The sequence below is a fragment of the Calypte anna genome, chromosome 19 (assembly GCF_003957555.1).
Source record: "Calypte anna isolate BGI_N300 chromosome 19, bCalAnn1_v1.p, whole genome shotgun sequence".
Lineage (NCBI taxonomy): Eukaryota > Metazoa > Chordata > Aves > Apodiformes > Trochilidae > Calypte > Calypte anna.
In genome coordinates, this window is record NC_044264.1 from 3,421,707 (window position 1) to 3,444,357 (window position 22,651).

At 44.6% G+C, this 22,651-nt stretch overlaps 1 protein-coding gene across 1 annotated transcript in view; it reads left to right on the forward strand.

The window, feature by feature from the left end:
• Positions 1-22,651, forward strand: part of TYW1B (tRNA-yW synthesizing protein 1 homolog B) — a 104,299-nt gene that overhangs the window by 32,909 nt on the left and 48,739 nt on the right. Inside the window, 5 exon segments of the mRNA XM_030462417.1 lie at positions 1,051-1,100; positions 1,102-1,169; positions 9,913-10,022; positions 15,782-15,959; positions 19,680-19,815. Coding sequence (XP_030318277.1) covers positions 1,051-1,100; positions 1,102-1,169; positions 9,913-10,022; positions 15,782-15,959; positions 19,680-19,815 — 542 coding nt within the window.

Genomic DNA, 22,651 nt, shown 5'->3' on the forward strand with positions numbered 1-22,651 from the left:
TCAAGATTGAACTTGCTGTGTTCTGTCATATTCTGGAAAAAAATAACAGCACAAAACCTGCAAATTTTAGGAATATTCTGATTTGCCTGTCCTATAACTTGCTTTCCTAGAATGTGTGAATCTCCTGAAATCTCTCTTGTCTGAGGAATGGATGAATAAACAGCATTTTCCATTTTGTTTAATCCTTCAGCTGCATACCAAGGCTGTGCATATATGATGGGTTATGTGTGTGTTCCTACCCTGGTGGTCAGGGGAGGTTTTCTCTTGGATCACCAGGACTCCTCAGGTAGAGGAAGACAGATTAAAAGTTACTATGTCATATTTAATTTTTTTTCTTGAGGATAGGAAAGCTGCTTTCTCATTTATTATAATTTAACTGGGGTAATGAAAAGCAGTCTTTGCTCCAAGCAGCTTGCATGCTGAATAGGAGCTCTGTCCTGGTGGGAAGGCAGCTGTGGTTCTGCTGGGAAGGGAAGTGCAGCATCCTGCTGGAGCCACTCTCTGGGGTGAATGAGAGTTTATAAGGGCAGGGTATTTATTTAATATAGTGCTGGAAGAAATACTCTACCAGACAAATGAAAATAATTGAGTGTTGGGTAATGCAGCCTTGAAATTCATCCTTAAGTGAGCCTTTACAATCATATTTCTTGCATCTTAAGTGGCTTCTCCTGTTTTCTTTTGTTGGCTGGTGCAGTTAAAAGCTTCAGTAAAGCACATTGACTGCTCTGGTGTTGCCAGTGAGAAGTTATTGATTGCACTCAAGTTTTTCTCCTCTGAAACAGTTTTAAATTTAACATAACAAATGCCTGTTTTCTGTAAAGGGTGTTTGTAAGCTGTCACTCTGTTCTGATCTGCATGCTCTGAATTCCCAAGCCAGAGTCCATCTGTCCCCTGAGCCCTGACCTGGCTGACTTGGGACACCCAGTACCTGGTGACTGAACACCACAGCTAAGCCTAGGGAGCAGATTTGCTTACCTTGGCACTCAGCTGGGTTACAGATGGTGTGTTTTAACTTTCTTGGCATTTGTTTGTGTCCTCCTTTGCCATCAGTCAATGCTCCGAGGCCGGGGAGGCTGCTACAAGCACAGCTTCTATGGGATCGAGAGTCACCGCTGCATGGAGGCCACGCCGAGCCTGGCCTGTGCCAACAAGTGTGTCTTCTGCTGGAGGTAAAGTACTGATGCAACTTCACTGGGGTGGGGGCTCTGTGCCATTCTGCCCTTCTCCTGCTGCTCATACCTAGGGTCATGTTTCTTGTGCACCCTTTTCACTTGAAAGCTGAAGGAGGAAGGGTTTGGAAGGGGGGAGCAGTGTTGTTCCCCTTCTCACCTCTGTTCCTCCCCTTGGTAGAGCTCAGGGCTCAGCAGCTGAGCTACCTGGGTGGGTTTCCCAGGATCTGAGGGGTCCCCAGGGTCACCTCCCCCAGAACTGTGTCCTGTGCAGCCAAGTCTTGGGTGCCAACAAGATCCGAGCAGCTGGGGACCAGTGGAAGGAGCAGCTGCCAGTCCCACCACTGCCTGTGCCCAGCACCTGGTAGAGCTTTGGTTCCCTCTGGAAATCCCTGGGCCTCCTGCTGATGACTGGTGCTCTGGAGAACACGGGCTGGCTCATGGTGTGGGAAGCCACCAAGGTGCTATGCAATGTGTGTATCTTTGCTTGGAAATTGGACCATTTTTCTTATTTAGAGAACCTTCACCTGCACCAATTCAATTGCATTCTCAGTGAGTGGAAAGTGATGACTTAGAACTGTTGCTTTCCTAAATCAGTAGCTAATAAATGACTTTGTATTTTAGTCAGTAAAGTGACTGCTTTTCTTGGAGGAATTATTTGTTATTAACTCTCTACAGTGAGCTGTGCCTGGATCTGAAGGGAGATGCTCCAGCACTGCTTTCTCACCAGGGTGGAAATTTTGCTCAACTGGGGGGAGTGCAGGATGGGATCAGCAAGAGGGAGACTGAGAGGCTCAACAGAAATAAAAGCAGTGATGTCAAAGTGGGAGGATGTGGTGGTTCTTCCTGGAGCTCTTTTGTCTTCTACCTTGCTAGATAATTCAAACCCTAGGGGTTGTGCTTCCTTTGGTATTTATTCCTACCCCAGGGACCTTGCTGCCCATAGCACCCATTCCATCCCCAAGCATGGATGTCCAACATCCCAATGTTTCCATGCAAAACCAGCCCAATTCCTCAGAATACCACTTTCTGCCTTTCATAGTCTCCAAGCTCTAGTGATGCAGATATTTCATGAGAATATTTAAATGATGGCACCAGTGTAAAAGGACTGCTATAATTCTGAGAGCACTTGCAGCTGTCTCCCTTGTTAGTGTTAAGGATCAGCATCAGACACTGGTCATCCTGTTAGGTTTACATTTGGGTGTCTATTCCAGAATGTTAATTGGTGCTCTTGAGGGGCTTTCATCATCCCCTGGCTTGAAAGGACACAGCAAATGGCACATTTAATATGCAATTTTTGCTGCTTTTCTTTGGAGCAATTTAGTGGCTGGGAAGAAAAATGTACTGTTCATTCCTTTTGCCAGGGGATCAGGTAGCAGCAGTGCATTGAATTCTGCAGTGGTGACTGTGCTGTAGGAAGATTACCATGCATATTATCCCTCTGTCCCTACACAGAAGGTACATAAACAGCAAATAGAAAGCAGTAATGTCCCCAGACTGAGACATTTTGTTCCTAGGATTGCACTGCAGGCTGTTTAACACTGTTCCCCTTCAAAATGACCCAACTCAGTATTTTTTGGCATCAGCAGCCTGTGTCTGGAGTGTGGGACTAAATTGGGAGAAGTCAAGCAAGTGTAAATTGAAAAATAGTAATGGGATAAATCACCATGTGAGATGCTTTACATGTGCCTCTAACTCATCATCCTGTAGCTATCATTAGTCACCTCTAAGAGGAATCCTGGGAACAGTAGCCCTAATGATAAAGAATGCCAGAATGCTTATTTTACTAATGGCAACAACTTGAATGCAAAGAAACAGCTTTTCAATGGACTGTGCTGAAAACTGTTCTTATTTATTTACCTTCTGTGGGGGAAATGGATTGCAGTTGTTGGGCTTTTCCATGTGGCCTGCAGCTCCCTGCCCTCTCTTCACAGACCTCTATTGTCTTGGAAGACCTAAAGCTCAGTTAGAGACTCATCCCAAGGCTCACTTTATGATCACCTGAAGCTTGGTGTAACTGCAGGCAGCTCTCCCTGCTTTTTTCAGACCTTGTGCTTGGGCTGCTACAGCCTTTGTGTGTTGTTGTTTTGTTTTTTTTTTTTTTTTTTTTTTTTTTTTTTTTTTTTGGTTTTGTTGGTGTTTTTTGTTTTTTTTTTTTTACTTTAGTTTAAACCCATCATGCCTTGCAGATTCTTAATCATGGGAGACTAAATGTGGCCTCAGAAGCAGCAGTGGCTGGGGAGGATAAGCATGTTACCTTCTGATTAGCAGCTCCCATCTGTGCTGTTGGAGACATACAAAGTGATAGTTCTGATCTCCTGGTGGCAGAATGTTTTAATACAGGTTTTATGCCTTGCTGCGCTCCTCATGCAGCTCTGCACAGGAAGCTGCAGATAACACGGCTGTGATTTTTTTTTTTCCATTTTTTTTTTCTTCTTCTTCTTTTTTTTTCTTTTTTTCCCCCTTGATCTCTCCTTTGACAATTTTGACATTTGCAGAGTCTGCCAATGTTTCCAGCTACATAACCACTGCAGATTTCTCAGGATTGCTGAGGAAAGGGCCAAGGAGCCTGTTTGTTTTCTTTTCCACATTTTGGCAAGAAATGCTGCAGTTCAGCTGCTCTCCTTGGGAACCAGATGTCATCAGAGCTACCTGGTTGGGACACATTTTGTCCCCAAACCAGGAGGCCTGCATCAAGCCAGCATCCAAACACACTCAAAGTTTCATTTTTTTGTAAAAGACACAGCTTGACTCTGGAGACCTTGCTTCTCCTTGTCCCAGGCAGTGGTGCATCCCTGGAGATGCTCAAGGTGAGGCTTGAGGAGGCTCTGAGCACCCTGATGGAGTTGTGGGTGTCCCTGCTGATTGCAGAGGGGTTGGACTGGAGGAGCTTTCAAGGTTCCTTCCAACCCCTGGCATTCTGTGACTTTGTGACACCAATCCTGTCCCTGGCTGGGGACATGCAGGGTTTAGAAGGAAGCAGCTTCTTTGGAGGGCAGGAAAAGCAGAGCCTTCTTCTGTCTGGTTTTCCCCCTGCAAGGCAGCAAAGGTGCTGTGTTGATCCCAGTGTGGTGGAGTTTCCAGAGCCTGGAAGGATGGGAGGGGGGAGGGAAAACACCACCTTAATTACTGCAACATCCCTAAGCCCTAATTCTCTCTACAAAACCAATGTGTCACTATCCAGTATTGCTCTGGGCTGGTCTTGCTGTGTTTGTAATGTCTCTTTAGCTTAATTGTCTAAATGGAAATGTGCAGTGACCAAATCTTTTAATCAATTAGAGCAAGTGTGGGTCTGAGTTTCTGACACTGGACTGTGGCACAATCACCAGACAAATGGGATTTGATTATTTTCTGGCAGAGTGTCTGAAGAGACAGAACAGCTAAATAAGGTTTAAATTAATAGGGTTTATTATTTTTGCATCTAAGGAGGAGGCAAACCAGACAGAGTGAAGAATCCTCTAAAAACAAACAAAAAATGTTCATATTTCTTCTGCTGTAATTTATGGTGTTTGTACCTGTACTTTAAGGTTTCAGCTTGAGCTTGAACCAGAGACAGCAGCTGATCCTCTGTTCAGACAATCTAAAGAAATGTGTGGCCAAAAGCCAGAGATCACAGCAAAGCCTACAAAATGAGATTAAAAATTAATAATCACTTGTAGGAGAGGTACTTAGTAAGGTCATTAAAAATTAAAAAGAAACTGGAAAGATATATTAAAACAAAAACTTCCTCTCTTTAACTTTACCCCAGAGGGTACATTCTGCAGGGCAATGTGCAGTATTCTGATACTGAAGGAGTTGACCCTGTAGGTTTGTAAAAGTTGGAAGCTGAGCCTCAAAGCTCAGAGTTTCTGCATCTGCAGCCCCCTGTCCCTGTGCTGCTCAGTTCTTACTGTCCTCTCCCTGTACTTTTATTTGGTTACTTTGGTTTACAGAATTAATATATCGTGCCCCAAGGTTCAGTGTGTTTCTCAGATGTGATTCTTCACTGCTGTGCTGACCTCTGGGCCTCTCTGCCATTCAGGAGCTCTGGATGTAGCCCTGTACATGGAGGTGGGGAGGACATGAGAGCTGATGCCCGTGTCATGGATGAAGAAAAAGTCTTGTTGCCTTTATGTGCTCCTTTGTAATAATCCAAGGCATTTCTAGAAGAAAATGTTGGTGAGATGGGAGCAGCCCCTGGTGACTGAGAGTAGTGCTGGAGGTTTGTGCAGGGTGGAATTCCACCCATCACTCAGTGCTCTGCAGAGGAATGAGCTGCTCAGGGTGCTTAGATGTGGGTTTGCCAGATCAGGGGCAGAAGTGTGGGGGTAAATCATGGTCAATCCCCAAAGCAGTATCTGCTGTGATGGAATTCCCAGCTTACACTGCACATCCTGATCTGCAGCCTGGTTCTGAAGTGACCTTTGAGACTGTGCTGAGCATGGCTTGGTGGGAAGGAATGAAATGTGTTGGTACCAGCACAGGGCAGACTTCTGGCAGGTAATCAGCACTGTCTGCTTCCTGGAAACTGTGCTGTTTTTTTTCTATAGCTTTTCCATAGGAGGCATCTTCCATCATTATTTCAGAAGTGTGAGTAAAGGATCATAGAATTGTTTGGTGGCAAAAGCCCTTTCAGCTCATCAGGTCCAACCCTTCCCCCATCCCTGCCCAGGCCACCCCCACCCCATGTCCCTCATCCCCACATCTCCAGGGCTCTCAAACCCCTCCAGGGATGATGGGGACTCCAGCCCTGCCCTGGGCAACCTGGGCCAGGCCCCGACAACCCTTTCCAGGCAGAAATTGTTCCCCAGCTCCAACCTAAACCTCCCCTGGCACAACTTGAGTTGTGCCAAAAGTTCCTCTTGTCCCATCCCTTGTTCCTTGGGAGCAGAGCCCGACCCCCCCTGGCTCCAACCTCCTCTCAGGGGGTTGCAGAGAGCCAGAAGGTCTCCCCTCAGCCTCCTCTGCTCCAACACCCCCAGGGCCCTCAGCTGCTCCTGGGCAGACTTGTGCTCCAGACCCTTCCCCAGCTCCATTCCCTTCTCTGGACACACTCCAACCCCTCAATGTCCTTCTGGTTGTGGGTAGCCCAGAACTGACCCCAGGACTGGAGCTGCAGCCTCAGCAGTGCAAGTACTGGAATGTATTCTTCTAAAATAATTCTGAAGTATATTCTGAAATGCTGTGGATATTCTGGAAGTTGAGGGGCTGGTGTAGAAGTCTTTGTCTCCTGCTAAAGGGTGCTGTGCATTTGGGTTTTTCTGGTGCAGGGACCATGAAAGGACACCTTTATATGCTTTATCCTTTAAATCACCTTTATATGCTCCTCACAAGCTTTTGGCTTGTTCCTAGAATTCTGATAGGAATCAGCCAACTCATCCAGTGTGTTCTAGGGTGAGTTTAACCATCCTAGTGAAAACATTTCATTTAGATTAAGTATCTCTAACCTATTTTCTTCTTAGCCCAGTCTGGATTCTCCTCATTACCATCTTGAGGAACCAGAAGGAAAGTTACAAACAGGTTTTTTTGTCATCACAGAGAAACATTAAGCATTTTGCTGTGAACTGGAGAAGCTTTTTCCTTGATCTTCCTCTGGCTTCTCAGACACTGGTAGCCTGTCTGTATGGGCTGTCCTGGCTGTGTCTGATTATGACCCTGTGTTACTGTGCTCTTCCTTTTATTTTCACTGGAGGATCCCAAGGTTGCAGAAGAACCTGGGATTCTCACAGATTGGTTTCTTGCTGCTGTTCGTATCTTTGGTTTTTATTGCTGCAGTTTGAGCCTCTGCTTTAATAGGGTGTAAAAATATGCCAGCTCCCCTCAACTGCTTTGCCCTTAAACTGTTTTCCTCTGGGATAGTTCCTGATAGTTCTCAGGGTTCACTGAGGGCTGATTCTTCAGCTCGTTATTATTCTGCTCTTTCCCTCCTGTCCCTTCCATGAGCCATGTGCTCTGTCCTTTCATGCTCACTGCACCAACGTTTCTGTACCTGCCTCTTCCCCAGCAGGTACCAACATCAATCAGCTGCTGGGTGATGGTATAAAGGATACTTTATATACTGTGTTGCATTTTCCAACCATTTTGAGAGGTACAAACTAAAAGCTGATTTGTTAAAGCAATGACAAGTGATTGAGAAAGGGGGATACAAAGCCCCTCTGAGGAAATCAAACCCAAACCAGTCATCACAGAGACTGATAGACTGCTGGTGACACTCTGGTAATGCTGGCAAGTAATCCTGGTAGGACACAGGTCTGATGGCTGGGGGGAGGCAGGTTTGTCAGGAAGGGGAGAGCAGGGAGCTTCCCTCATGTTTTGTGCAGTCTCACATTGCTCCATCATGATGGGGGCTCTGGCAGTGCTTCTTGTTTTGGAAATACCAAATCAAAGCTGTTTGACACCTGCAGCATCAATCAAATGAAGGGTTTTCTGGTGTATGTGAGTTTTGGGTGAGATTTTTTTGTTGTTGTGTTATTTTCAGCAGAGAGGGAGCAGCATGCACAGCAGCCTGGGCACAGCTCAGGTGGGTGGGGGGGTGGCTGCTGGGGGCCTCAGAGCCTGCAGGCAGCGAACAGGGACTCTGAAACTGGCTCATCAGCTGGAGGACATTGCTTCCCCATCCTCTTTGGAAGAAAATCTACTTTTTTGCCTAGTAATCTGCTTTGTAGACATGACCTGGTGTGTTTACTAAACAGTTAGAAAGGGATAAAAATTCAAGGACTGTTAGACACTAATAATTAATAGCAATCCAGTGTGCAGCAAGAGCCTATTGATTTTTTTGCCAACTTGCCCTATTAAATACACAAGGTACAAGTTATGTAGTTAAACATGCAAGAGATTTTTAAATGCCTTTTTGTAGCTGACAGTCAGAAAACTTTCCATGTTGGTAGAGAGAAAAAAAAAAAGAAAGGGAAATTTAAAACAAAAGAAATCAAAGCTATTTTAGCTGAAAGGATCTTTGAGTTGGTAAAATAGTTTGAGAGCAGCATTTCAATCTTTGTTCTTGAAGTGGATGATGAAGTATTTGGGGCAAGGGCTGTTATTACTGTTGCCAGGTCTGGAATTTGTTGGTTTAGCAGTGTCAAAGTGTGGAGCTACAGGTCTTGCTCACTTGGAAGAAGTCAGTGGGAGGCTCCTGGTTGCCTTCCACAGGCACTGCTCCAGCCACTTCCCCAGAGAGTGTTTCCTTCTGCCTTTTAGGTTCTATTTAAGTGCTGGGTGCCAGGTCCTACTGCCCATGCAGCTGGAAAGTTGGATGTGGCAACCTTGGGCATCCCTGTGGCTCACCTCCAGGGATGATGGAGAGCAGTGGAGGACATGGAGATCAGCTGCTCAGGAAGCAGTTTCAGGAGTATAAATTACTTGATCTTGTTGTCCAGAGCTATGCTAATCCAATAGTGCTGTTTTGAAAGGCACTGCAAAAAATATGCTATGTTATAAACTATTATTTATATATAAAATATGTAATATGAGATGGACTATATAAAATATAGCCAGCATTACTAACAGTGCATTTTATTTATAATACGTATATTCATCCTCATTAGAATATATTTACATATGATGTGTTTGTATACGATATAAAATAACGTGTGTGCTTATAAATAAATACAATATATGTCCATATATAATGTAAGTATTATGATATTTTGGTAAGGAAACATAAAATATGATCAATTACTCAATAAGCTGCATTAGAATTGGAAGGGGAAAGTGGAGAAACTTTATTAGTGTGTTTTGGAAAAAACCAAGAAGATGGAGAGAGAACAAGGAGGTGAAAGCACAGAATCTGTGCATTTTCTTAGGGTGATGCTTAAAGGCTGAAGTATCCCTGTTTGCTGCTAAGGTTGAGTGCAAGGTTGGTGGGGGGTGACTGTCCCCAGGGAGAGGAGGGTGCCCTGCTCCAGACTCTGGGTGAGAGCATGAGTTGCACACCACTGGTTTGTAATATTTCATCTGCTGGTCAGGATGGAGTTTTTTCCAGATTAGCTGCAGTGACTCTGCAGTCCTGGTGAAGAAGGGGATGGAGGGAACTTCCCTACGTATTTTCTAGCTGCTTGGGTAGAAACCTTTTACCTGCTTTCCAAAATCAGTGTTGTTATTGTAATACAAACTGCAAAGCCCATTCTTTCTGGGGAGACCAGAGCCTGCAAGCAGAGGGTTATGAAAATGGTGTTCAGAGATGACATCTGAAAGTTGTGTTGGAAGCAGGCTGGTGAAGGGACTCGAGCACAGACCCTATGAGGAGAGGCTGAGAGAGCTGGGCATGTTGAGGCTGGAGAAGAGGAGGCTCAGGGGAGACCTCATCACTCTCTACAACTCCCTGAAAGGAGGTTGTAACCGGGTGGACGTTGGTCTCTTTTGCCAGATGACTTTCAACAAGACAAGAGGGCAGGGTCTTAAGTTGTGCCAGGGGAAATTTAGGTTAGATATTAGAAAGAATTTCTTTACGGAGAGAGTGATCAGGCATTGGAATGGGCTGCCCAGGGAAGTAGTGGATTCTCCATCCCTGGAGCTATTTAAAAAGAGACTGGATGTGGCACTCAGTGCCATGGTCTAGCAACCGCAACGGTGGTAAAAGGGTTGGACTCGATGATCTCTGAGGTCCCTTCCAACCCAGCCAATTCTATGATTCTATGAAGCAGGATACTGCTGAGAATTTCATGGTGCTTTTGGTATCTTTAAACAAAGCCCAAGTGCCATGGGCAGCTGATGGGTTCCTCCGTGTATGTTACAAATAATGGTTGAATAACTTTTTTTCCTTCAGACATCATACAAACCCAGTGGGCACAGAATGGCAATGGAAGATGGACCAGCCTGAAATGATCTTGAAGGAGGCTATTGAGAACCATCAGAATATGATCAAGCAGTTCAGAGGTAACTTCTCTCCCACTTCTTCCCTGTAAATGATGGTTTGGAAGATAACCAGCAGCAGCATCTTCAAAACATGGATGAAAATGTTCTGATCATCTGTGAAATGCTGGGAAGGAGGCATGAGATTTGTAACAACAGAGAGATGGGTGGCAACAAACTTCTGTGGCACTTCTACTGTTGCCTGAGATGTTCTGCCTTGCTTTTGGTGTTAGAACATGAGGCAGCCATTGGGTGCTGCCTTAGGGAGCAGAGTGAAATTGTCTCTTGTGCAGCTTGGTACTCATCAAATCCTTTTCCTCTTTGTGCACGGGTGCTTCCACAGTGGTTAAAGCTGATCTGGATGACTGGGAATCTTGATTCTTATGTGAAGGTAATGACAGATAAAAGGCAAAAGGAATACACATCTAACCTGGTAGGAAGTAGACTACCCAGCTTTAATCCTTTGGGAGCTCTTCTGCTAGCTCTGAAACTTCTAGATGGCATTTTTCTCATTACTTAGTAGCATTCAGGGTATTACTATTTTCAGGAATTATTTTAGTACATCTGTCTGACTGAAACTGCCTTTCCACAGCACCTCTTAAAAGTACTGTGTTTTGCTTCCCAAAGGAACTCCTTGTGAGTTTCTTAGTTACTCATAGTGTATCCGTATATAAAAATAGTTTTTTTCTTTTTTTCCCAAATGTGATAATCTTGGTTACTCTGCCAAGGTCAGCTTTGTGTGCTGGCAGAGCTGGCCAGCTTGGCAGGACAGGTCTAGGACTCTGTTCTTCCTAGCTGACAGGTCCATGGGCAGCAGGAGTGGAATGAAACATCCATAAAAATGTGCAGAATGAGCCTTGGTCTTGGCTATCGTTATGGGAACCCATTTGTTTATGTTGGCTGTGCACAGAGAACCCAATGGATTAAAAATGACAGGCAAAAAGAAAAAAAATCTTCTGTCAGGAGAGTTGCTCTCTCTTATTCACTGGAGTTATATATGAAAGGCAGAAAAATAACTCAAGTTCTGGCCTCAGGAGCTTTGTTTTCATCAAGTGGCTGCTTTGAATCATCTCTCATTCTCCCACCAGCAGCTCCAGGGAAACTTTTTCTCTGGGAGCTCTGGAGCTGAACTGGATGGAGAGCAATCAGAATAACCTGGCCAGAGGCTGCCTACTGAATCCATGGGATCTGGTGGATTGGATTGAAACTCTAGAGCTTGTGCAGGGGAAGCAGTGAAGGTGGGGTAGTGGGATAGGAAAAGGATGTTAATTTGGAAGCAGTCCTTAGGGAAGAGGTGAGGAGTTGGTGGTGTCAGTGCATCTTCTCTCAGTCTAACCAGAGCCCCTCTGGTGGTGCCCAAGGCAGAGCAGGCTTTAAGGGTGTGGAGATGTCACTTTCTCTCTGTGCTTGGTGTTTCTCCTCCACTGCAGCCATTTGGGCAGCACAGGGAGGGTGCTGAGTGAAGGCAGGGTGCCTGCAGCAGTGCTCCCTGCCAGGGCTGCTGCTGGGTTTCATGGCTACTTGGTCACTCAGCTGGTGGGATGCAGTGGCCAGCATCTTAGGAGTTGAGGTACTGGGTGGTTTGCATGACTGAAGAGCATCTAGGATGTAAAATTTTGTCCAGAAGGCTGTAACAACTGTAGAAGACATGCAGCTCTAGACAAGAGTATTCATTTTTAATGCTTAAGGCATTGAGAATTTCTGACATTCTGCTCTTTTATTCAGTCTGTTCTGGATAGCCAGGCACATAGATGAGTTGAATGTGGCTGAGCATGCTGAAAGGACTGGGATTAATAGCCCAAGGGCAGTTTGGTGGCTGATACCAAGTAGGGTACTCCAGGACTTGATCCAGGAACCTGGTATGTCATACAATATCTCCATCAAGAGATGATGGGGATGATGAGACTTGAGTACACCCTCAGCAACTGCAGGTGGTACTAATTTAGGGGAGGTGGCAGGCACACTCAATGGCAGAGCTTTGTTTTGGTGAGAAAGTTGATTATTTGGCCAATAGGTGCATGTGGAGTTGAGCAAGAAGTGCTCAAGTGTATGGTGATGTTAAACCCCACACTGGCCCACAAAGGGAGACCCACTTGCCATGGTAGAACAAGGGACTTGGGTTTCGGTTTGAGATGTTCAGGTTAGACATCAAAATAAGATTGTTTGGCCAAGGTGGTGTCCAGAGAGGTGAGGGACCCTCCAGCCCTAGAAGTTTTCAAGCATTTTATATAAGACCATTACCAGTCTGGTCCAGTGTTGGCACTGGGCTGGAGACCTGTCAGAGGTCCTGCTAACTGGGAGTTCTGTCACTGCTAGTGTGACTCTGAAAGTTCTAAAACCATTAACAGCCTCTCTCCTTTTTTAGGAGGCAGGAGTTGAGGCAATATAATCCTGTGTGCAGAAATCTGTTTAAACCCAACATCAGACTCTGGAATAACCCTCTCCATCCCTTACTCCTTGGTGTCTTCCCAGAAAGAGTTCAGGAGAGGGACTTATTATCGGTGTACTTGGCAGCCTCTGAAATTTTTTTCAAAGTTGAGAGGCCTGTAAGGGCAATTCCCTCCTTTGGAGCTTATTTTTCCATTTAAAAATCTTAAATATTCTTTGAAACTTGTGTGTATGTCTTTGGCAGTTACCCCTGACCTGGATCTAGGAAAGGAGAAATAAAAAAAACCCCACAAGCTCTGGATTAGAACTGTGCTGCAAAGTGGAAAAAGAAAAGGTTGTGTTACTTTTTCAGGGTGATAGATGGCAACATGCTGCCTGTCTTGGGAACCTGCAAGCAAAAGATTTATTAAGGAGAAGAAAAAGCAGTAAGAAAAACCCAGTAGCTTGCTGTTATATTTTGTGAATTTTGTGTTGTCCCTTCCCTGAGGTACATGTGAAAATATTGTTACAGTAGGATCAGTGAAAGCAAAATTGAGTTGAAACACTGCAATAAGCTGAAGGCAGGAGTGTTAAAAGATGTGCAGTGTCCAAGGTTCCTTGTGTGCCCTGCCAGAGCCATACTCTGTCCAGGCTGGAAGTGCCTCAGGCAGAAAAAAGGTGCTTCCAGCTAACTTAGCTCTCCACAAATAATAAATCAGATTTTATTAAGATAGGTACTAAAAGAAAAAAAACCAAAACCCACCCAAACCCCACAGACTACCCCAAGGCTCGAGGGCTGGGACAGCCCAAGGTGCTTGGTTGCATGGGGAGCTCAGGTTGCTGGGCTCAGCTCAGCTCAGCTCACTGCTCAGCTGGGCAGTCCCAGGGCTCCAGAGCCGATCCCAGCAGGATGCTGAACAGCTCTGCCAAGGTGTTTGGACACTGCCAAAGGTGAGATTATTTGGGAGAAGAAAAGCTTGGGGGAAATGTGTTAGCTAGAGAGTCCTCGAGGCTCTGGAGCTTCAGGTTGTGTTGCTTAGAGAAAACCCAAAGTTATCTGAATTGAATCAGGGGTCTTTCTAGTACCAGTATTACAACTCTGCATTCAGGTTCACACCTACAGACATCTCCATGCACCAAAGGAAATGGGTGAGCTAATCTGATGCTTTATTAATTCCACATGTTATAGCTAAAGTGAGATCATTTTTGAAGAAAAACAAGCAGAAGAACTCTTGGGGACTCTCTATCCTAGAGCCCTCTGTCTTGTAGGAGTCCTTATGACTGCTTCTAGAGATCTGTCATCTGTTTTATTGATGCAATAGTTTGTACTGGTTTTGAAGACCTTAGACAATAATTAATGTCACATAATTCTCTTAGGGTAACTGTTGGAGAGACATCTTACTGATGGGGAGCTAAGGTAGGAAGTTTGATGGATGCATTTTCAAGGGAGTGATGAGTAAATCTCTGCCCTTGTGAAGGGCACACAGAGAATGGAAACATAAATCAAAAATAGGAAAGTGGGAGCCTGATAATACAGCCCTGGTTCAACTTGGGGAAAAAAACAACAAACACCACCAGCAAAACAAAACAACAAGCAAAAAGGCATGAGCTGAACTAGGAAATCCTAAAACTACCTCTGTGTCTTGTGGGTGGACAGAACAGGTTTTTTTGTCTCCTAGGCACTCTTCGTTGCTGGTGTACAGGTGCTTGTAGAGGTACCTGGAGTCAACAGCCAACCTCTCTAGGGCAATGTGCTGAATGATGCTTTTCTTTCTCAAGTTAAAGTGTACTGGTAGAAGATCTGGAATCAGCTTTTCAAGGGAGATGTGCTGGGATCAGCTTGGCTGCATGCTCTGCTGATGTGTGAGCTGGAAGCTGCACTGCCTCTAGCCAAAGCTTCTCAGGTTCCTATGGCTCCAGTCTCCTGTCCTGCACCTACTCCATGCTGTACCAAATCTGCCCAGGCTCTGGCTTTGCTGAAGTTCATTGACTGATGACACAGGAGGAGGCTCAGCTCCAGGGGCATAGGTTGAGTGCTGTAGCTGTTTGGCAGCCAAAAGTGCCCGAGAGTTCCTTTGTTGCCTGGAGTGCTCCCTAATCCTGTTTAGTTTATCCCATCCAGCTTGTGATTTATGTGGGCAAATGATTGCATGCAAAACCTCTACCCTCCTCTGGAGTGTGTTTGTTATAGGTCAGATTTTCTGTAAACTGGTTTGAGAAAGTGACTTTCAAACTTTTTGGTGGCTGTTGGGATTTTTTTCTGTCTGCTTATAAATCTGGCATGGTAATTACCATAGTCCAGCTGCAAAATGCTGAGGAAAAGAAATTAATTCCAAAAATGACTTACAGTAGCTTAAAGAACATAAAAGTTAGTCCTTTAATCTCAGTGTGTGCTTGAGATGCTTCTTTCTTTTTATTTGAAAATAATGTTTTCATTTAGACCTGTCAGGTTTCTGCAGAATAACTGTTAGTCCTGTCACTTATTCAGGACCATGCCTGCCTTATTTAAAATGCACTAAGCTTCCCTCTGATCACAAACCAGCTTTTCTATGTGAGGCTGAAGCAATATCCATGAACACCTTTTTATCTTTGCTTTGCAGCATAGCATGTAATTTGCTGTACTGCTTCAGCTCCAGCATCTAGGCAACGAGAGGTGAGATGGGGACCTGGTTTCAAACTCAAGTCTTTGTTTTTCTTTATTTTTTTTTCTTTTCTTTTTTTTTTTAAAAAGAAAAGACTAACCCCATGTCTAAAACCTCAGATATTATTCTAGTACATCAAGGCATGTCAAGGAAATGTGAAGTGACATATATGGAACAAAAGCCTGTTTGTAGTCAGATGATTTCATGTGGGCTCCTGAGCACTGAGCTGGATGTTGATGGGCTAGAGAAGTGTTTGCCTCTCCCCTGGGTATGATAAATGTAACTCAGATTGGTTAAACCTCCAGACAGCATTTTCACGTGGACACTACAGTTGAGCTCCTTGTGTTTTGCTCTTTGTTCTGCATTGTCTCTTGCTGAGATGTTCAGGACAGTGTCACGTGTTGGAGTTTCTTTTTGAACTCATCCCCTGTGAATTTCTGTTGCGTGTAGCTGCCGGGATGGATTCAAACCTGGTGGTTGGTGCTCTGCTTGGTCGCCCAAGAAGGGAAAGCTTGACTCAAATGTGACTAGAGAACTGTTTTCAATAGTTAAGGAGGCACACCAAGCTCCCTGTGTCTGTGCACGTCTTGCTTTGTGGATTAAAGCAGAGCTGGCTCGATGGCCACTGGCCTGGGGCCTGTTGTCCCCTCTGGTCTGGAAAGTCTCCAGATGGTTTTGCTCAGCTTTCTGTGTTCCAAGGGGTATTTTAGATCCAGATTCCTGGTTTGGGCTGGGGTTGTAGTTGATTTAATCCTGTTTTCCCTCTTTCTGCAGGTGTGTCAGGGGTGAGAGCAGACCGCTTGGAAGCAGCAATGACAGCCAAGCACTGCGCGCTCTCGCTGGTGGGAGAGCCCATCATGTACCCACAGATCAATCACTTTGTGAAGCTCCTGCACCAGCGTGGCATCTCCAGCTTCCTGGTTACAAATGCACAGTTCCCAGATGAGATTCGGTAGGAGTTGGACAAAATATCTCCCTGCCAAAACATTTGAGTGTTGACTTCTGTTTTCATTCCGTTTTGTCGTCCATCACCAGCAGCTCTGAGTGAGCACTGACAAGGAAAAGCCCACTCAGCATCTATTAGGTTTTAGCTTCCATCTCCCCTGTGCATTTTCTCATCTTTCTCTTCTCTAGTTTGATTTTCTTTTCTGTATCTCTTAAAGTGTGATTACTTCTGAAAGTGAAGAGAATGTAATAAAGTATCTCCTGGAGGTGCAAGGGAAGGAGAGCAGCAAGCAAGCTGCGTTTCATGCTTGGGGACACAAGTAACTGGTGGGAGTGTTTCTGACAGCTGGGGCAGGGGCAAACTCATAAATTGCTTTTCTGGCTTGTGTGCTTCCCTTGCAGTCTTATCTTTGCTCTAACTCCATAAGACCAGCTGTAATGGCTCAAACTAAAGATCTATACAGCCCAGCATCTCCAGCAGGACCTGGAGTGCAGTGTAACAACATGTGAAAAGGACACACATCTGCAAAAGTAGTTTTTAACCTCCTTCTCGGAGGAACTTGAATTTAAAACATTTTGATGACCTCACAAAATACAAAGGCAAAATGTTTCTGGTGGTCTTGAACATCCAGGCTGCTTTTACCTGAAGCAATGCAGAAAGGAAAGGCAGTGTGGGGGGTGGCTGGGAACAATCAGAGCATTGTCAGCAGCTGACAGAGAGCTGGCAAAGTCCAATCCTGGAGATGGTGACCAAGCAGCAGGGCTGTGTGCAGGGAAGGGCTGGGATGTCATTTCAGCTCAATGCCTTTCTGATAGCACTTTCTGGTAAAGCTTCCTTTTCACTTCCTTCTTGTGGTCCGAATATGGCAGGAAAGGGGGAGGGCATGCAGTTTTTGAGTGAGTAATTATACACTACAAAGGCATTCCAAATGATTGAATAATTGTGTAATCAAGTTACTTTAAGTCCTGTATTATGTGCCTGGTAGACAGAAATTGCTCTTTCCTAAAAATAGCATTTTAAAAAGAGAGATGTATTTTGGAGCCCCATCTCTTAGGATCTGCTGAATGTTTTTAAAAAGAAACAAAAAAGAAAGTGATGAAATGCTAGTCTTGCTGTCTTAAAAATTGCAACTGATCTTTGGCTCATCAAAGCAAATGAGTTGCTTAATATGGGAACTGAAGTGTGCAGCAAGCTCACTTTTCCCTTGTCAGCACAGGGGTGTCAGAGTCTCAAAGTTATTCCTAAAATAATCAGCACACCCTCTGGCATTCAGTGAGCAGCCAGGGAGTGTGGCCTGGGGTGTTCATTGGGTTTAGGACCCTCTGGCTGTGTCTCCAGCCTGGTGCTGCCAGTGCTTTCCTCCCTTCTCTCCTCCTCTTCTGCTTGGGCTGCAGCTTTGTCCTCCTCCAGGCACATCCATGTCCTCACCAGGTGAAGGAGGTTTCATGGCACATGAACTTGTGTTGAGTGGTTACCTGGCTCATGTTTCATCCTCCTCTGCTTTCTGATTAGTGGCTGTGAACAATACCATTGTGTATGTGTTTGCATTTATGAACATCAGTAATGAGCAGTTGTTTGTTATTACTTATAAAAATGGGCATTTTCATATTATATTGATGTTTCCCATTGGATGGTTGACTAGGCAGCATCCTGGCTGGCTGGGGAAACCACCTCATGGCTGGTGGCCTGCAGTCAGTTTATTGCTCTGGTTTTGTGCTATGCTACACATCATAATTCCTGGCCAAGTGGTAAGAACTGTGAACTTGAGCTTCTGGATCAGAACTCTGCTGTCTAAGCCAGTTTAAAAATTACAACCAAAAAATTGAGGAACATTAAAAAAATCCATCCTACTACCATGCAACTAAATTTCCTCTTAATGATGAAATGTAGCAGTGCTCTGGGAGCATCAATTCTGCTTTTCCCTGGTGCTGTCTGGACCCATCACTGCCCTGTCTCCTTGTTCCCTTTAGCAGACCGTGCACGAGGTCATCCTGGCTCTAGTCCTGGCCATGGCAGGGCCCTGTGGATCACTCTGTTTTGGAGCAGTGTGGGGCAGAAATCCCTCATTGGTTTGTCCTCTTAATTCTTTAATTTTCTCTGGTATGACTGCACTGAGTCTGCCTGTCCTGACGACAGATCCTCAGAGAGGAGATGATTTTTCTCAGCTAATGTTTTGAAAAACAATCACTTCATCTTCACTGGGCCCCCTTTTAATTAGGCAAATGCAGCATTAAGTGAAGAAAAGAGTGTTTTGGCTATGTTCCTTGAAACTGAATACTTCAATCCACTTAGACTCAGAACATTTGGTCATTCTTGGAGTTTGTGGCTTTGGGCTGCCAATCCAGACAAACTTGTTTACAAAATAACTTTATTCAACCTAAAATATTAAATTTGTTCTGGGCTTTTTCATTCTTCTGTCTAAATACATAGAGGGACAGTAAGTTTAGAGAAACTGTTTGTGTTCATGTCAAGTAAATAGATTTTTCTGGACACTAAGAGCTCTGCTCTCTCTCATTCTGGATAGTTTTTGGCACTTTATCACCTTGGGGGGTTTGGTGTATTTTTAGGTGGCACTGTTTGGCAGCTGAACAATAGTTTCTAATTTCTTCTCATCTTCTAAAGAAGCAAATCAAGCTGGGACTATAGGCTGCTCATTAACAGCCTTCACAAAAGATGCTTGCAAAATGGTGCCCTTAAAACTGTTACGTGGTGCAGTTGGGAGGTGGAAATTTCATCTCACAGACACCAGGGTGGCAGATCCCAGAGATGGGAACCTATGTTACACTCCCTGGCTGTTCCAGTGTTTTATTGTGATGAGGGAGCTTGTTTTAGGTGGTTCCTCTTAATGCCCTTCATTAGTCCTTTGCTTACAGGTTGCAGTGTTGCTGCTTCACCTTTTATACCCTTGGGATTTTCTGGAAGGATTCGACTCAGCCCAGACTCTTCCCACAGCAGAGGAGGGTTAATCTTTGTACAGGTTACCGGGGCTGGGTTTGCAGGTGCTCTGTTCACTGGCCTTATGTGACCAGAAAGACTTTACTGCAGGATTTGTAAGAAATAAGAGACTTGAAAGAGGAAGGAGAACACACTTGAGGGGTTGTGCTTGGGTTTATTTTTCTAAACAGCTTTGATTTCCTTTCTGAAAATCATTTGAGTGATAGCAGCTGCAGGTCAGGTAAGTTCAATGAGTCCAGCAGTAGAAGCTGGCTGGATTTCTGCTGTATTTCTGTTAAATGAAGTTATTTTTCCATCGGACAGGACAAACAGAGCCTGAAGAAGGGACTGAGCTCTGTGGGGTTTAACCATGGGGGCTGGAGTGAGAGGCAGAGCTTTTCAGTGCCTCATATGAAGCCCTGGCAGCTGCTTTGGGGAGCCTTTCTGAGTGCGTTACAGCTCCACTGGAGTGAAAAATGTTCCAGTTCAGTGAGGAAAAGATAATTAAAATGTCAGCCAATACCTATATATGTGATGCTCTTTGCTTTCAGGAAGTATTATTTGTTGAAAGTAGGTTGCAATGTCTTGCTATTAATATGATGGTCACTTGGCAGAGATGAACCACTGGGCTGGATAGTTTTCCCTGTAAATGCTGTGTAGTTACTGTTGCTACTGGACCAGCAGAGCAGCTTGTTCACAGATACTGTATTTTATGGGTGCTTTGGTAGGAAAACAAAAATTCAGTCAGCAGTGGTGTCTGAAAACAGCTATTCCCTTCTTTTTATTTCCAAGGAACCTTGAGCCAGTAACACAGCTGTATGTCAGTGTGGATGCCAGCACCAAAGACAGCCTGAAGAGAATCGACCGACCCCTCTTCAAGGATTTCTGGCAGAGGTTTCTGGACAGTTTAAAGGCCTTGTCTGAAAAGGTACCCACTTAGGAATAGTTTTCATTTTTTTTTCCCCCTTTTCTTCTGTATCTCGCCTGCTCAGGGCAAAAGTAGAAGACAGTGGGGCTTGAGATGAGTGGAGCAGTGCAGTGCATTTTGGATTGTTGGGAGCCTGTTCACTTGTTTTGTACATTAAGGTCTATAAAGTCCAGCAAGTTCAATTAGTTTTCCATTTAGGGAGAAATTTAATGACAAAAGGGGAATGTGTGTGTGTCAACTGGGACACTAACCTTTGCTGTGAATGTAAGACACTATGAGAGATGAAGAGATTATAAAATAATACAAGATTTCCTAATGAGGAACTGAACGGGCTGTTGAAGGAAAACTGGAAATTCAGGGAAGCCTGGGAAGAGCCATACCTCTCCATCTGGCTCTTAGCACTGGTTCTGAAAGGTTCCCTTGAAATTGCAGGACATAAAGGACATTAAAACATGTGTGCTGGAGTTTACTGACTTTACCTGCCCTCCTGCTACATAGAAATCTGCTTCCTTCTGGAAGATTAACCAAAACAGTCAATTTGAGGGAAACACCAAGGCTGTCCCCTGACACTGCCAGTGGTTTGTAGGACTTTGTCTGAGGCAGCTCAGTAGTGACCTTGAAAGGCCCCTGGGATCCTGTCTGCTACTGTCAGCTTGGAGCTCAGTCTCCCATGTAACAGTTTCTGTAGTAATTAATGAAGCACTTGTGGTCCTGGCATCATATAAATTAATAGGAAGAAGTCTTTGTGAGTGTGGCTTCCCTCTTTTGCTCTGATGGGAGCAAGTGCTTCTGTTTACTGATTTGGCAGGAGGTGACATGTTACCTGCTGAGATGAACAGACAAGAGAGACTGTTGCATTTGAATAATGAAGTTTCCTCTCTTCTGAGATGACAATGTTGGCCCATTTTCTGCCAAATGCACTTATATTAGTAGATTTGGGAGACTTTGTGTAATTGAGTGATGTTTTCTTTTGCAAAGGCAGATCCAGCTCTTTGCATGGGAGTGTGCTGGCTGATGCTGTTAAGCACAATTCATCCTGAGCTGTGAGCCCACTGAAATCAGGTGCTAACTCAGTAACTTCTCTGTGCCAGTAGAGGAGGCTGTGGAAAGAAGGGAAGTTAAAAAATTGAAGGCAAAAATTCTGAAAGAGCCTTTTTGGGAGCTTGCTTTTGCCCATCATTTCTTGCTTTCTAGCTCTGACTCTGGATGGATATGGATCATTCTTTGCTGTGTGTTGTCAGAAATTCCCTTGCAAAGAATCGAAGGTGAAAGTATTGGCAAGTCTGTCCACACAGCTAAAAATACCCTGGTCAAGGTGAAGAGGAGAGGAAAAAAAACCTCAACTAGCAGGTGCATTTTTTCCTCAAAGCAAATGCTCTTTGAAGGGTCCTTGAAACATTGATATCACAAGAGTCAATTAAAAGTTGCTGCAGTTGGTAATAATCCACTGTTCTGCCAGCCCCTCTCTGCTGTAGATTGCATCATTGCACATGGGGGACAGCAAGAAGTCTTGGGGAAGCTTCTGTTTGTTCTGGTTTTTTCTCGTAATACATGGTTCTGCTATCCAGAAAGTCTCTTGAACTGCTTCTGGGCAGTAGCACCTTTCTGTTTTCCTGCTTGGTGTCTTGTTTAATGTTAAGCACCCTCTTCTAGGACTCTGATCAGTGAATGAAAGGTGGTGAAAGCAAATGGATCTGCTACTGCTCCAGAAATAAAGCTCCTGTTCCAGTCTAGCTGGGGAAGTGCTGATGTGTTGTGTTGGGAATGTGATGCTAATATATCTAGAAACAGAATACAAGTCCCATATTTTCACACTGCCTGACAGACCCTCCTGGCTTATTCATTTCTCCTGAGACTGAAACAAGCTGGCATTATTGCAGCTGATATGAGTCACTGCTAATAAGAATCATGGAGAGGTTTGATTTCTGCATGGTTTAAAAAATAAACACCAGTGGGAGAAGGGAGTTTTTAACAACATAAGCTGTACCTGGCTGTGCTGCTGTGCTGTGGTTTGGCAAGGGCTCCCATCACCTCCCCACTGTGCCAGCCTGGCTGCCCTGGTGCTGCAGGGATGGATGCTCAGAGACAGCTCCTGCTGGATTGTGTTGAGAATCCAAAGAGACAAGTGGGAGGAAAGGAGAGAACACAGTCCAAGGTGAGAAGGGAGAGAGGGTGAACTTCTTGCCTGTTTTCTTTCTTGCCACCAAAAAGCAGACTGATTTTTGTTAAAAATGGAAATGGAAGGGCCCAGGCCCAGGTGGGTTTCAGATCCGTTGTCTTTGTGAAGCAGTTACACAGATAATGGACTTAATGATTTTAATGGATGTTTTCCACAAAATTCTGAAGCCTTTAAGAAAGGAGTGCATTTAATAATGATTTTTCCCAGTATGGTTTGACAGCATCATGAAGCATGTTGGTGATTTGTTCAAGAATAAAAATTAAAGTTTTGTGCTACTTCTTTCTGAAACAAACAGCAAGAAGCTCTCTTTGTCCACTGCTGTTTGGAGCAAGGTTTACCATTTCTGGGGTGATTCTCATTGAGATGATTTTCTATGCTGAGAAATGGTTTTTGAGAGGGGCTCATGTTGAGCAGCAGGTGGACTCTCACCCAGCTCACTTTGTTTCTTGTTATGTGTCTTTTACCCTCCAAATAAAATTGAGAAGAAAACCAGACCAGAGGAACCAGACCAGACTAGAGGAACACTGGGAAAAAGGTCCCTGGTGTTACTCATGTGCTCTGAGGAGCACTGATACAACCTTGTCATAGTGTCACCTCTTCTGTCTGTGTCTTCTTGACTTCATCATGATAAATCCTGTCCAATCTGCTCACTCCACT